The sequence below is a fragment of the Oncorhynchus masou genome, chromosome 27 (genome assembly GCF_036934945.1).
Source record: "Oncorhynchus masou masou isolate Uvic2021 chromosome 27, UVic_Omas_1.1, whole genome shotgun sequence".
NCBI lineage: Eukaryota > Metazoa > Chordata > Actinopteri > Salmoniformes > Salmonidae > Oncorhynchus > Oncorhynchus masou.
The window spans coordinates 53,718,549-53,735,166 of record NC_088238.1 but is presented as its reverse complement, the minus strand read 5'-3'; the positions used below and the strand labels follow the sequence as shown (position 1 = coordinate 53,735,166).

The 16,618-nt window shown below is 40.6% G+C and overlaps 1 protein-coding gene and 1 long non-coding RNA gene across 7 annotated transcripts in view; one reads left to right on the top strand and one right to left on the bottom strand.

Moving 5' to 3' along the window:
* Positions 1 to 16,255, bottom strand: part of LOC135516414 (echinoderm microtubule-associated protein-like 3) — a 48,624-nt gene extending 32,369 nt beyond the window's left edge. For 3 of the 6 annotated variants that reach the window (XM_064940708.1, XM_064940709.1, XM_064940711.1), the window contains exon 1: positions 14,523 to 14,763. In XM_064940708.1, coding sequence (XP_064796780.1) covers positions 14,523 to 14,547 — 25 coding nt within the window. In that variant the 5' untranslated portion in view covers positions 14,548 to 14,763. Of the gene's footprint in view, positions 1 to 14,522; positions 14,764 to 16,178 lie in introns of those variants that run through there. The other 3 variants (XM_064940712.1, XM_064940713.1, XM_064940714.1) reach the window with 3 other exon arrangements.
* Positions 15,223 to 16,293, top strand: LOC135516416 (uncharacterized). The gene is made up of 3 exons (XR_010451928.1): positions 15,223 to 15,381; positions 15,593 to 15,790; positions 16,212 to 16,293. It is a non-coding gene; the product is annotated as an uncharacterized LOC135516416 (long non-coding RNA).
* Positions 16,294 to 16,618: the final 325 nt, after the last annotated feature.

Genomic DNA, 16,618 nt, shown 5'->3' with positions numbered 1-16,618 from the left:
CCACAGCTGGTATAACCTATGCTGCTACTGAATCCATCCACTGTAGCAGTTAAGCTATCATTTAACAGTCATTGTTGTTGATACGAAGTATTTGTTACTCCAAGTGTGCTCATTTCCATTGGGAGGAGGAGTGGTTCTCACCGAGTGCCTCTCACCTACTTACTAGTGAGCACTGGGTGAAGCGTTTCCTAAAAGATCCTAGAGCACTTGACTGTTTTGCCTGGTTTGGCTCGTAAGGAAAAACAACACTTTAAACAGTTGGATAAGAATGCAGTGGCCAAGCGAACATGCAATCCATCACCAGAGGAGAAACAGTTCCGCTTAACGACTTGAAAGCATGAAAATATCCCTCGCCTTGAAGCCTGCAAGAAAAATATCTATATTTTCAGATTCCAGTGATGGCTTCAAATCAATACACCCACCCACACCCACACACCCGCCCACACACACCCGCACACTTTTGTATGCAATCTCTGAAACCAGAACCATGGCTTCACTCCACCCACACACACGCACGCACGCACGCACGCACACCCACCCACGACGACCAGAACCATAGCTCCAGTCCATACACAATGGGGTCATTGAGCCTTGCCGGAAGGAAGACTGTCTCTGCAGTCTGTGTTCAGACCGAGACTGAACCAGCAGTCTACAGGGCCAGACCAAGCCTCTCACTAGAAACACACCACACAGACAGAACAACAGCAGCTATGGAAGATGATACAGGAATACATTTACATTACATTTGAGTCATTTAGCAGACGCTCTTATCCAGCGCAACTTATAGTTAGTGCATTCCTCTTAAGGTAGCTAGGTGTAACAACCACATATCACAACCATAGCAACTTTATTGAGGAAAAATTTACTATCAGCGAAGTCAGTGCTAGTAAAGGGATAATAGACAAGTGCGAGTGTTAGTGAACAATACATGAAAAGAGAGAATGCAGTGTTACGCACTATACTGTGGTTTTGATAACACTACATACATCATATTCTTGCCGTTTAAATTCCACGCTGAGGCGAACTGTAACTGAACTCAATGAACTTGGTCATGATGACATACATAGGCAAACACGTGACTTCACACACTAGATTGAAGAGGTCTGGAATGTAGCAGGAGAGCAAGAACCTCTAATCAAGGACAGGAAACACCTGACTCAAGTGGTTGAGTTAGGGCACTAAAGAATGTTGACATTCACCAGCACCGTGAAGAGTAGATGCTCTGTGGCCTACAGATAATAAACCAACGAGGAGGTCTAATCGCAGAGTGTATACTAAACAACACAGTATGGGATACAGAATTAATGCTGCAATATCTAACTTTTTGGGCGACCCGACCAAATTCACGTATAAATGTGAGTCATAGATCTGTCATTCTCATTGAAAGCAAGTCTAAGAAACAGTTGATCTCTTCTATGTGCGCTATTTCTATTCTTAAGTTTAGTTTGTGTTTTTTATTTTCGTTTTTGCAGATGAGCTTCAAACTAGAGGTTGACTGATTAATCGGAATGGCCGATTAATTAGGGCCGATTTCAAGTTTTCATAACAATCGGAAATCGGTATTTTTGGACACCGATTTTGCCCCAATTTTTTAAATCTTTATTTAACTCGGCAAGTCAGTTAAGAACACATTCTTACTTTCAATGACGGCCTAGGAACGGTGGGTTAACTGCTTCGTTCAGGTGCAGAACGACAGATTTTCACCTTGTCAGCTCGGGGGATTCAGTCTTGCAACCTTACAGTTAACTAGTCCAACACTCTAACTACCTGCCTCTCATTGCACTCCACGTGGAGACTGCCTGTAACGAGAATGCAGTAAGCCAAGGTAAGTTGCTAGCTAGCATTAAACTTAGAAAAAACAAATCAATCAATCAATCATAATCACTAGTTAACTACACATGGTTGATGATATTACTAGTTTATCTAGCGTGTCCTGCGTTGCTTATAATTGATGTGGTTCGTATCGTTGCTCCAATGTGTACCTAACCATGAACATCAATGCCTTTCTTAAAATCAATACACGGAAGTATATATTTTTAAACATGCATATTTAGCTAAAAGAAATCCAGGTTAGCAGGCAATATTAACCAGGTGAAATTTTGTCACTTCTTGCGTTCATTGCACGCAGAGTCAGGGTATATGCAACAGTTTGGGCCGCCTAATTTGACAGAATTTTACGTAATTATGACATAACATTGAAGGTGGTGCAATGTAACAGGAATATTTAGACTTAGGGTTGCCACCCGTTAGATAAAATACGGAACGGTTCCGTATTTCACTGAAAGAATAAACGTCTTGTTTTCAAGATGATAGTTTCCGTATTCTACCATATTAAATGACCTAAGGCTCGTATTTCTGTGTGTTATTATGTTATAACTAAGTCTATGATTTGATAGAGCTGTCTGACTGTTTCATTATTTATTTGAGCCTAAATTGATTTTATTGATGTATTATATTAAGTTAAAATAAGTGTTCATTCAGTATTGTTGTAATTGTCATTATTACAAATAAAAAATAAAACATTTAAAAATCGCCCGATTAATCAATATCGGCTTTGAAAAATCATAAATCGGTCAAACTCTACTTCAAACAGATGAAAATACAATATTTTTGTTATGGAAAATATATTTCACAGCTGTTTAGATGGTATAATAATTCTCTACAGAAGGACTGCTTGTTTTGTCACAAACAGAAACTAGGAAATGGCGGAGTTATTTCTGCATACTGCACCTTTAAATAGAACACAAGTATTTACATTTTAGGCCTATCTCTATGGAATGGGTTGTAACACATTAGCCTCTGTTCCAATCCACTGACTTGAAACCTAAATGAAAAGCCAGCAACATGGAAGAGATTCCTTTTCAGTCTTTCAACTCCCATCGTTTTTGGCAAACCTCAGCTGATTCGATCAACTGCAAAGCATGAAGTTGAGACTTGTGGACGAAAATGTTAACAGTTAGATATGAGAAACAGCTGGGAGAGAGAAGAGATTACAATGGACTTTGTGTACTGTTAATGATCACTGAAACATGATCTATTTTATTTACCTCCCAATTCAGACAGACACTTCCATGCAATCGTTCTCACTTTCTCTGCCTCGTTTTTGCTCACACACACACACACACACACACACAATCCAAACCCAGAGTGTTTCTGCAGGAAAGAGGCTTAACGTCATATACAAAATGACTCACGCAAACTTTACACAGGACAAAAATCATGACAATGTGTATAATGTAGAGGTTGTCTTGATTTATCTCAGATTGTGTGGGCCTGCACCTCTGAATAATGGGTCTTTAGTCAGTATAGTTATCATATTTAAATAAACACAGAAATTAAGTTATTAATACAGTATTACTGCTATTATCTGTGGCGAATGGAACAAGACTAGCATTAAATGCTAAAACTCACAGATCTGAGCAAACGTGGCTATGATTCAGAAATCAAATCCCAAGGGGGCTTGAAAGATGAAGCCAAGAATGTGGACAGAATCTTGAGCCATCGCATAAATTACAATGTAATGTAATATACACTGAACAAAAATATAAATGCAACATGCAACAATTTCAAAGATTTTACTGAGTTACAGGTGATGAAGCCAGATGTGGAGGTCCTGGGCTGGCATGGTTACACGTGGTCTGCGGTTGTGAGGCCGGTTGGATGTACTGACAAATTCTCCAAAACGACGTTGGAGGCGGCTTATGGTAGAGAAATTAACATTAATTTCTCGGCAACAGCTCTGGTGGACATTCCTGCAGTCAGCATGCGCCAATTGCACGGTCCCTCAAAACTTGAGACATCTGTGGCATTGTGTTGTGTGACAAAAGTGCACATTTTAGAGTGGCCTTTTGTCCCCAGCACAAGGTTCACCTGTGTAATAATCATGCTGTTTAATCAGCTTGTTGATATGCCACACGTCTCAGGTGGATAGATTATCTTGGCAATGGTGAAATGCTTTTGTGCATATGGAACATTTCAGGGGATTTTTTACTTCAGCTCATGAAACATTGGACCAACATTACATGTTGCATTTATATTTATGTTCAGAGTATTTAAAGTTTGCCTGGTTTTATTACCGCTGCTGTTGCTAATGCTAACCATTAAAACTGCCACCACTAGTACAACCTTTAATAAAGAGTTCCATTTCAATATGTGTACCTACAAAAGCAGTGTGGTACGTAAAGGGAACACATTTTACAAAACTGGGTGAGACCGTAGCCATTATAAAAAAGGTACACTGCTGGCCACTTGCAGGTACAAAAGGCACAGTTGGGAACTTGCAGAACTACGGTACATTGCATTGTTGCAGCAGGTACTGTAGGTCTGCACTCTCAAAGGAGAGATCGGTTACTGTACGATACCTTATCATTCTTCATTCATTTGTGAACTGAAGGAACTGTTGCAGTCTTAGGCACAACCCATCTTTCAGGGGGACGTTCAAGAACGTAGCCAATAGCACTCCTGAACACATCGGGAAGTAATTAGTGGTTTGTGTTCTTGGTCTGTTTTTAGGGGAGGTATGGTATTTATGGTTGTGAACGGGAGCCGGAACAACAGATGGGAATAGAATGTCCAGGAAGTAAAAAGGAAGAGGGGTTTATGTTTCCTCTAGAGCAGGCTTGGGCAACCACAGTCCTTGGGGGCCTGATTGGTGTCACACTTTTGCCCCAGTCCCAGCTAAAACACCTGACTCCAATAATCAACTAATCATGATCTTCAATTTAAAATGCAATTCGTTTAAAATCAGCTGCGTTTGCTAGATATGGGGGGGGGGGGGGGAAAGTGTGACACCAATCAGGCCCCGGGGGACTGGAATTGCCCAGACCTGCGTCTAGCACAATAATGAACACTGGAGAGGGTTGTTTGCTCACACACACACACACACACACACAGACCCAGCTGCCTTGTCACAAATTTCCAAGCTTCTATTTTTTCTGTCGTTACAACTTTTTTTCTCATGACAAGCCAAGGCCCGAGGGTGAGTCCCAAAGGAAGCTGGAGAGGAACACACACATGCACAACGACTGAACTGGACGGGGGCTGGAAGCAATCTGGAGTGCTGGAGTGGAGTGTGGTATCTGGTCTGATTGAATGTTGGAGCCACTCCTCACGTCTTCCTCTTTTTATTCCTTTCTCTCTGGCTTTCTGTTCCTTTCTCTCATCATACACACATTCATTCTCTCCCTCAATCCGTTTTAAAAATCAAGTAAAGCTGGAAATAGTTTGACGAAGCAGTGCTTGGCTAAAAGTAGTAAAATACCCAACTACATTCTCCGTTCATTATTTATGGTGACTTTATGAAAGTGACGCCAACTCAAACAATGCCTCAACAAACTGTTATTCCAGGGATCAGTTTAAGCCACTGTTTGTATAGAGTTGGACGCCATTTTACCAAGAAATATCAGAACCATAACATCACACTGATGAATACTGATAAACAACGATACTGGTAGGAAAAGAAAACAACACAATTACGCTTTACGCCGCGGATGGTTATATTTGGACCCCCAAGTTCTCTGAGCATAATGGACATTATATAACACACTGTAAACACATCAAGAAATCAGCCCCAAGTGATTTTGATTTAAGAAATCGTGATCAAAAAAACAAATGTAAGCAAGGTTTGAAATTATTATGTTTTAGTCAAACATTATACATGTTTGGGCTTCTTGCGGTCAATTTTCAGTCCACAAATTATTTGTAATTAGATTGCATTCGGAAAGTATTCAGACCCCTTGACTTTTTCCACATTTTTCTATGCTACAGCCTTATTCTGAAATAGATTTGTTTCTCATCAATCTACACATAATACCCCATAATGAAAAAACAAAAACAGTTTTGGGGAAATTTTAGCAAATGTATTAAAAAAAATGAAATATCACATTTACATAAGTAAGCTCTGTCAGGTTGGATGTGGAGCATCGATGCACAGCTATTTTCAGGTCTCCCCAGAGATGTTTGATCAGTTTCAAGTCCGGGCTCTGGCTGGGCCACTCAAGGACATTTCAGAGACTTGTCCCGAAGTCACCCTGCATTGTCTTGGCTGTGTGCTTAGGGTCATTGTCCTGTTGGAAGGTGAACCTTTGCCTCAGTCTGAGGTCCTAATCGCTCTGGAGTAGGTTTTCATCAAGGATCTCTCTGTGCTTTGCTCCGTTCATCTTCCCCTCTATCCTGAATAGTCTCCCAGCCCCTGCCGCTGAAAAACATCCCCACAGCATGATGCTGCCACCACCATGCTTCACTGTAGGGATGGTGCCAGGTTTCCTCCAGACGTGACGCTTGGCATTCAGACCAAAGACTTCAATCTTGGTTTCATCAGACCAGAGAATCTTGTTTATCATTGTCTGAGAGTCCTTTGCCTTTTGGCAAACTCCAAGCGGGCTGTCATGTGCCTTTAATTGAGGAGTGGCTTCCGTCTGGCCACTCTATCATAAAGACCTGTTTGGTGGAATGCTGCAGAGAGGGTTGTCCTTCTGGCAGGTTCTCCCATCTCCACAGAGGAACTCTGGAGCTCTGTAAGGGTGACCTTCGGGTTCTTGGTCACCTCCCTGACCAAGACCCTTCTCCCCCGATTGCTCAGTTTGGCCAGCTCTAGGAAGAGTCCTGGTGGTTCCAAACTTGTTAAATTTAAGAATGATGGAGGCCACTGAGTTCTTGGGGACTTTCAATGCTGGAGAAAGGTCTTGGTACACTCCCTCAAATATGTGCATCGACACAATCCTGTCTCGGAGCTCTACAGACAATTCCTTCGACCACATGGCTTGGTTTTTGCTCTGACATGCACTGTCAACTGTGGAACCTTATATATAGACTGGTGTGTGCGCCTTTCCAAATCATGTCCAATCAATTGAATGATCAATGGAAACTGGATGCACCTGAGTTCAATTGAGTCTCATAGCAAACAGTCTGAATATTTTAGTAAATAAGGTTTCTGTTTTTTATTTTTTATAAATGTGTAAAAATTTCTAAAAACCTGTTTTGACTTTGACATTATGGGGTAATGTGTGTAGATTGATGAGGATTTTGTTTTATTTAATCCATTTTAGAATAAGGCTGTAACTTAAGAATTGGCCCGGCAGCCTAGTGGTTAGAGCTTTGGGCCATTAACCGAAAGGTTGCTGGATCAAATCCCCTAGCAGACAAGGTAAAAATCTGTCGTTCTGCCCCTGAACAAGCCAGTTAACCCACTGTTCCCCAGTAGGCCGTCATTGTAAATAAGAATTTGTTCTTAACTGACTTGACTAGTTAAATAATGGTTAAATAAATGTTTAAAAAATGTAAAGAAATGTGTACGAGTCAAGGTGTCTGCAATACTCTCTGTATGTTCCGCCCCCCCGACCATCTGCTCAAGAAAAACAAATCTATAAAAATAGGCCCGCGCCTGAATCTAGTTGATGATTCCTGGTGTAGAGCCATTTATCGCCCACAAGACCTCAGATGGCCACTCGGCACAGAAAAGAGTGGAAATTAGAGAAACATCATCTAGATGTGTTATGATATCTGTTCTCCTTGTGCTGTAACTGTTCTGGATTGACTTTTGTTTGTCATATGTCCAAGTGCTTCTGTGTTGTGATGTCTGTCTTGTCCTGTGATTTAATGTTTTTAGTTGATTTATTTTTTATTGCACAGCACTTCTCAGTTATCACTGGCCAGGCCGTCATTGTAAAGAAATTGAATCACCTAGATCAATAAAAGGTTAAACATTTAACATAAATATTTTGCCCAGGCTAACTTTTTGAAGAACTGAAGTTTAATTAAAAGGAAAAAGCACTTTTTAATCAAGGTTTGAATTGGTGTCAAAGTAGCGGTTTTATGGCTATAAGGACGTTTTCGTTTCTATCTTTATGTTTTATAGATGCTTTTTCGATTCTTAATAAATTTGGTATTTTCTTATCTTGATGTCTCCAAAGTCCTTACTTGCAATCTAACCTCAACAGATTGTTCGACTGATTTATCACTGTTACGTCATTGTGGTTGAAACAGTCTTAATCGAGACGTGACGGTTATTTTCCATTCCAGACTCTCAAGAGTAAGGATTGACAGCACACACACACACACACACACTTTTCCCACATTTCACCCACCATTTTGTCAACTCCTTTCCAGTGATGCACCGTAGCGGGTGGCATTCACCACCTACAGAGAGCGTCTGTCCCCGTCACTTGTCCCCGGGACCCATGTCGTCACGAGCATGATGCCACCACAATACATCCTGTGCCTATACTTTACACTTCTGCACGAGCTGTGGGCGATGCATTCTTCCATGTAACTTTTCACACTGAACCGAAACAGAGAGATATAGCTACATTACAGCAGAACACACTGACAGACTCAGCCCCACCTGCGAATATATGCAGGGAAATGAATACTGTCTGCTGCTATAACTCCGTGTCTAAAGTATAATAGAAAACGCTGCTCTATGATCATATCTTATTATCGTATGAGAAAATTCAGAGTAGCATTGTCTGATGGAAAAGTGTGGACTTTCGTCAGCTGCTCAACCTACATCAATCCTTGACACACTAAAGCCTGCAGTAGAATACTCTATATTTGATACTCGCTGAAGATTAAACATTGGTCGCAAATATTGAAGCTAAACACAAGATTAAGAGGATTAAAACAATCTGAAAATAAACATTAAACACCCACAGAGATTTCTCTTGAGCTGTTTGGGGTCAACACAGTGTCACTAAACTTAAAATCGGAGGGAAATTTTGCAAGAGCATTCTTGCTTTGAATGCAGATAAAGCGAATGTCAAATGTCAAGAGTAATACCAGTACGATCTCTCACTCACACACAGAGGATGGTAGTGCAAAGGAGATGCTGGATATAGTCAACCATGTCAAAAGCACCCGCATTTTTTCTCATGTGTAGATAAAGCAAGTTATGAACAAACCTTTTACCGACTACTGCAATGAAAACCATAACCAAATGAAGAGGTCCAGATAGAAGCAAGCTATCTGACGTTCTCAGACCCTAATCAACAGTGCTTTGTGACTTGACAGCATGGAATTATCAAGTAGCTATGGGGGAGAGACATTTGTGATTTTATGGACAGTTCAGCCTAATACCCACAATCCCTAACAGTAAACTCACTGACAGCCCACTGACAGTCCCATCCTGCTGACTGAATAAAACATAGTGCTAATCTGATGGCAGTTTCACTTTGTAAGTCGTAAATAGCTGAGGATAGAATTGTTGTAGGATAAGCTGATCCCAGATCTGTGCTTAGTGGGACTTATTCTAGTTAGCTGTGTGTGGAACATACGAGAGGTGGGACCGATTATGATTTTTCAACGCAGATACAGATTATTGGAGGACCAAAAAAAACCTATACCAATTAAAATCGGCCGATTTTTATATTTATATATGTAATAATGACAATTACAACAATACTGAATGAGCACTTTTATTTTAACTTAATATAATACGTAAATAAAATCTATTTAGTCTCAAATAAATAATGAAACATGTTCAGTTTGGTTTAAATAATGCAACAACAAAGTGTTGGAGAAGAAAGTAAAAGTGCAATATGTGCCATGTAAAAAAGCTCATGCTTAAGTTCCTTGCTCAGAACATGAGAACATATGAAAGCTGGTGGTTCCTTTTAACATGAGTCTTCAATATTCCCAGTTAAGAAGATTTAGGTTGTAGTTATTTTCGGTCTATTTCTCTATACCATTTGTATTTCATAGACCTTTGGCTATTGGATGTTCTTATAGGGATTATACTATTGCCAGCCTAATCTCGGTAGTTGATAGGCTTGAAGTCATAAACAGCGCTGTGCTTCAAACATTGCGAAGAGCTGCTGGTAAACACAGGGAAGTGCTGTTTGAATGAATGCTTATGAGCCTGCTGCTGCCTACCACCGCTCAGACTGCTCTTTTAAATATCAAATCATAGACTTATAATAAAACACACAGAAATACGAGCCTTAGGTCATTAATATGGTCAAATCCGGAAACTATCATTTCAAAAACAAAATGTTAATTATTTCAGTGAAATACGGAACCGTTACGTATTTTGTCGAACCGGTGGCAACCCTAGGTCGAAATATTGCTGTTACATTGCACAACCTTCAATGTTATGTCATAATTATATAAAATTCTGGCAAATTAATTACAGTCTTTGTTAGGAAGAAATGGTCTTCACACAGTTCACAACTAGCCAGGCGGTCCAAGCTGCTGCATATACCCTGACTCTGCTTGCACTGAACGCAAGAGAAGTGACACCATTTCCCTGGTTAATACTGCCTGCTAACATGAATTTCTTAACTAAAAATATGCAGGTTTAAAAAACTTCTTGGTGACAGGGGGCAGTATTTTCACATCCGGATGAAATGCATGCCCAAATTCAACTGCCTGCTACTCATCCCCAAAAGATAAGATATACATATTATTAGTAGATGAGGATAGAAAACACTAAGTTTCTAAAACTGTTTGAATCATGTCTGTGAGTACAACAGAACTTAATTAGCAGGCGAAACCCCAAGGACAAACCATTCTGATTTTTTTCTTTGAGGTCACTCTCTTTTCGATGGGTTTTCATTGGGAATCCAGATTTCTAAGGGACCTTCTTGCAGGTCCTATCGCTTCCACTGGATGTCAACAGTCTTTAGAAATTGGTTGAGGTTATTCCTTTGTGTAATGAAGAAGTACGGCCATCTTGAACGAGGGTAACTTGAAGTGTACTGTTAGATAGAGATGCGTGACCAGAAAGCATGCTACAGTTTGTTTTCCTCCTGTATTGAACACAGATTATCCCGTCTTCAATTTGATCTATTATTTACGTTAAAAAAATACCTAAAGTTGAATTACAAAAGTAGTTTGAAATGTTTTGGCAAAGATTACAGGTAACTTCTGGGATATTTTGTAGTCACATTGCGCAAGTTGGAACCGGTGTTTTTCTGGATCAAATGCGCCAAATAAATGGACATTTTGGATTATATCGACGGAATTAATCGAACAAAAGGATGTGATGTTTATGGGACATATTGGAGTGCCAACTAAAGAAGCTCGTCAAAGGTAACGCATGAATTATATTTTTATTTCTGCGTTTTGTGTCGCGCCTGCAGGGTTGAAATATGCTTCTCTTTGTTTGTTTACTATGGTGCTATCCTCAGATAATAGCATCGTTTGCTTTCGCCGAAAAGCCTTTTTGAAATCTGACATGTTGGCTGAATTCACAACAAGTGGAGCTTTAATTTGCTATCTTGCATGTGTGATTTCATGAAAGTTTGAATTTTTAAAGAAATTTATTTGAATTTGGCGCTCTGCATTTTCACTGGCTTTTGGCCAGGTGGGATGCTAGCGTCCCACGTATCCCAGAGAGGTTTTTAAGAAAGACATTGATGTTTATGGTTAGGTTCATTGGTGCAATGATTGTGCTTTTTTCACAAATCCGCTTTTGTTAAATCATCACCCGTTTGGCGAAGTAGGCTGTGATTTGATGATAAATTAACAGGCACCGCATTGATTATATGCAACGCAGGACAAGCTAGTTAACCTAGTAATATCATCAACCATGTGTAGTTAACTAGTGATTATGGTAAGATGAAACTTATCTTATAAAAATAATCAATGCTAGCTAGCACCTTACCTTGGCTCCTTGCTGCACTCGGAAAACAGGTGGTCAGACTGCCATGCAGTCTCCTCGTGGATTGCAATGTAATCAGCCATAATCGGCATCCAAAAATGCAGATTACCGATTGTTGTGAAAACTTGAATCGGCCCTAATTAAATCAGCCATGCGAATAAATCGGTCGACCTCTAAAACATACTGACAGACAGGCATTACACACAGTTGCTAACCGGCGTCTGCCTCTCCATGTGATATTTGGGCCCGTTAGATATTGCAGCCGACTTTAAAGGCGAGTCGAGACTGATTGATCTACAAATCATAACTAACTAACTACTCAATATTATTTGTAGATCAGTCAGTCACAATTTACTCAACATATAATGCACTGACACAAATGACTGTTGATTGGTTGAAAGAAATTGATAATAGAAGATTGTGGGAGCTCTACTGTTAGATTTCAGTGCAGCCTTGGATATTATTGACCATAACCTGTTGTTTAGAAAACATCATGATTTATGGCTTTTCAACCTGGATCCAGAGCTATATATCTAATATAACACAGAGGATTTTCTTTCATGGAAGTCTCTATAATTTCAAACATGTAGGGTGTGGTGTACCGCAGGGCAGCTCTCTAGGCCCTCTACTCTTTTCTATTTTTACCAATGACCTGCCACTGGCATTAAACAAAGCCTTTGTGTCCATGTATGCTGATGATTCAGCCATATTCATGTCAACAACCACAGCTAATGAAGTCACTGAAACCCTAAACAAATAGATGCAGTCTGTTTCGGAATGGGTGGTATTAATAAACTGGTCCTGAACGTCTCTAAAACTAAGAGCATTGTATTTGGTACAAATCAGTTCCTAAGCTCTAGACCTCAGCTGGATCTGGTAATGAATGGTGTGGCTGTTGAACAAGTTGAGGAGACTAAATTACTTGCTGTTACCTTAGATTGTAAATGTCATGGACCAAAACATATAGATTCAATGGTTTTAAAAATGCGGAGAGGTCTTTCCATAATAAACGGGATGCTCTGCTTTTTTGACACCACACATAAAAAAAGCAAGTCCTGCAGGCTCTAGTTATATCTTATCTTGATTATTGTACAGTCATGTGGTTAAGTGCTGCAAAGAAAGACCTAGTTAAGCTATAGCTGGCCCAAAACAGAGCGGCACGTCTTGCTCTACATTGTAATCAGAGGGCTGATATCAATACTATGCATGCAAGTCTCTCTTGGCTAAGAGTTGAGGAGAGACTGACTGTATCACTTTATTTTATTAGAAACATTAATGTATTGAACATTCCAAATCATTTGCAGTCAACTTACATACTGCTCTGACACACACACACACTTACCCCACCAGACATGCCAGAATGGGTCTTTTCACAGTCTCCAAATTCAAGAACACATTCTGTATTATAGAGCCATTAGTGTATGGAACTCCCTTCCATCTCATATTGCTCAAATGAACAGCAAACCTGGTTTCAAAAAACAGATATATCAACCCCTCAGGGGACACAACGCTTTTACCTTATTTGACCTAGATATTGTGTGTGAATGTATTGATATGTAGGCTGTGTGTGCCATTTTTACATTTATGTAGTTATGTCCTTGATCTGTTTTTGTCTATTAATGTTCTGTATTATTTCATGTTACATGTTTTATGTGGACCCCAAGAAAAGTAGCTACTGCTTTCGAAAGCAGCTAATGGGGACCCTAATAAAATACCAAAATACTATGATACATCACGGTTTTTCTGCTCTCTAACATTGACTGTTCCCCTGTGTGTGTGTGTGTCGTCGTCATCACCCCCCCCCCCCCCCCCCGTTTACAAGACAGTAAACAAAACATCAGCACCTAAGGTGGGACTGATACAGATATGCCATAATGGCTCCCATTCTACTCCTTTGTAGAACCCATTAAAAGTTCCATTGCCAAGGCAGTAGCAGCATAACCAATGCTACTGCAACATGGGGGGACAATTATTAACAGCCACAAACTGAATAACTGTAATTTCCATTTAAAACCATGCCCAAAGATGTCTGGGTGAGAGATGGGTTGGTACTCCCAAATTAGTTCATGCATCACATCTTGAACACCCATCATGTCAATATGCTGTTTATAGTTATAGTTCCTCTCTCTTGCTTGATCTAGGAACCTTTGAAGTTGATCAAGTGCAGATGGTGGTCCAACAACGACAGTGACTGTAGAACTCTGACAGGGCTTTAAATGCATCCATAACTACGGAGAGATTCAATTGTGTCTAGCCTGTTGCTCAATGCACTGAACTAACTTCCACATAGGACTGTCGCCCTAGAGCTTTGAATATGACTGTTGTTTCAACGTGATCAAGGAGCTTATACATCACTATTCAAATTAAAAATCAATCCATTTGAATGCATTCCTGTTTATTGGTGTAGCTAATGGGGTTGCCTAGCCATAGAAACTGTCAAGAGACCACAAACTAAGGAACTAACCTGGCAAAACGTAATCTAGCATTCTACCCAATTGGGAGAGAACATTCTCGATATCATTCTGTTCCCACGTCTGCCATTCACCAAAACTCCATATGCACACCCTATCTCAAGAGAGATGATGGGGGATATGAATTACTTTGTTTCACACCTCCCTATAGGATACAACAACGTGAATTTTCATTATTTAAAAGAGTGAACAAGAACATAGCAAAATCCCTACAAACTGAAAGCACATAACATCATTGGCCCGAGGTTATCATCAAATTGCGATTACTCCTTTATACAATTGCAAAGGTGTGTTTTCAGTTTTTCAATTGCATGTTTCGCACAAACTACACATGCTGCTTTGTAATTTGCAGACTGATACGCCCACATAAGTAACTGTGTGGTTGACATACAGAAAGAAGCAACTCAAAGTCTGAAATGGTTAAATACAAATACGATTTTAGATGCTTTACTTACCTAGGCTATTCGTAGAACCATCCATGACTGATCGCCCAGAAGTTATTTACTGTCTTCTAAGAGTGGAGTTTGTTTTGGGGTGTATTTTCCATGCTGCTGCTCGTACCCGGAGTGTGTCAGAAATCACACTCGGGAGCTCGCGCTGAAGTTGTTTCTTTAGAAAAGAGAGGAGACACGCATGGCAACGTGCGCAGTTGCGAGAGAGGATTTTGTGTGTGTGTGTGTGTGTGTGTGTGTGTGTGTGTGTGTGTGTGTGTGTGTGTGTGTGTGTGTCTCCCCCCCCCCAAAAAAATAATGCACTCAAATACTTTACACAAATTCAGGAAATGAGCTGAACATTGGGGGGGGACAAGTGCACAATCGCCCAATAGATTCACATACACTCCGCACCAGAATTTCACAAATTATGCTCGTGGAGACAAGTATGGTATAACTATCCCCCTGTTTTGCGATGGCTATGTGTGTATTTAATAATAATATGCTCCTTACTGAAACGTTGTAGAACTACTTTTTGAGTTCACCCCTGTCATCCAGAAGTTCTGTTCAACTGATATTTTTAATTCACAGAGATTTCCTGCCACCTGGTGGCGTGTTTTTGTACTTATTTTCAACGACACGATGGCGGAACTAAAGCTCGGCGTCTTTGTTTTTGAAATCATGGGGGAACAAAAACCCGCTTGAACCAGGAAATGCATCCGGGGGTTCTACATGGTGTGACATGTCTGAAGGAGACGTGATACGATGGAGAATCTCACCACACTTTTACCTACGTATAACTTACGAGCTTCTAAGGTCACTCAAGTTGAATTGTCACATACTATGTGACATAGTCATAAATTGAATGGCTACTTATAGCTAGGTAAAAGATACAGTATGTTGTCCTGTGTTTGTCTTTTGTGTCATGCTCCCATCAAAACCACAGAGATTGATATGCACATATGTTTTGCAAGCTGTCACAATATATTCTTATTAGTACAATATATTAATATTAGTGCAGATTCAGTGTCACTACTATTTGTCCCATCTGCTTATCTTGTTAATCATGTCAGCTTCACTCTTCTCTTTTGTAGGAGCCACATGATGCATGAACCATGAACTGTGCCTGCTGTCTACTACGGTTCCAGAGTGTGTGGTTCCTGGCCCCCTCTGTCAGAGCAGCTGTCCAACATGCCACCCTGTGTCAGACAGCCACAGCATTTTCCCTAATTACACTACACAACACCTGTGGCCAGGTATGTCACACCCTAAATCCATAGGAATTTCCGCAGGTAATCACATCAACATGGTAGTTAAATTTGAGTGGATAGCGATGGGTGATCGTTAACCTCAATCGTAGGGTAAGGAGCACTACGGCAGGGCTCTCCAACCATGTTCCAGGTGAACCCCAGTTGTAAATAACCTGATTCATCTTATAAACCAACTCATTATTAGAAACAAATGTACCAGATTAGGGTTGGAATGAAAACCTACAGGATAGTAGCTCTCCAGGAACAAGGTTGGAATTAAAACCTACAGGATAGTAGCACTCCAGGAACAAGGTTGGAATGAAAACCTACAGGATAGTAGCACTCCAGGAGCAAGGTTGGAGAGCCCTGCACTACGGTGTTTCAAGTTACCCTTTCATGCATTTTGTTGAACTATGTTGACTGCTTGTACCTCCTCGTCAATGCATTTCCTCGTCCTCAACAGGCGTTTCCATGACAGCCCTGGATGTTATAAGAGCCAGCTCGTACCCACAGACCTAAGAGGACGAGAATAGAATCAATGACAGGTCACTGATAACTCATGATGACCTGTTTGAGAGGGAGGCCAGGAAGGCCAAGACCAAAGCCACCTTCAACGGAGTGGTGGATGTCTTCAGTAAGAGGGGAATATGGCGTTGAGGTCACGTAGAGTTCATTTACGCAGCCTTGAAGAAGGTGCCAGAGTTCGGTGTGGAACGGGACCTTACAGTCTACAACAAGCTGTTGGATGTTTTCCCCAAGGAGGTGTTTGTGCCCAGGAACTTTATCCAGTGCTTGTTCAACCACTACCCCCGACAGCAGGAGTGCGGGGTGCACCTGCTGGAACAGATGGAGAACTATGGTGGGTGAGGG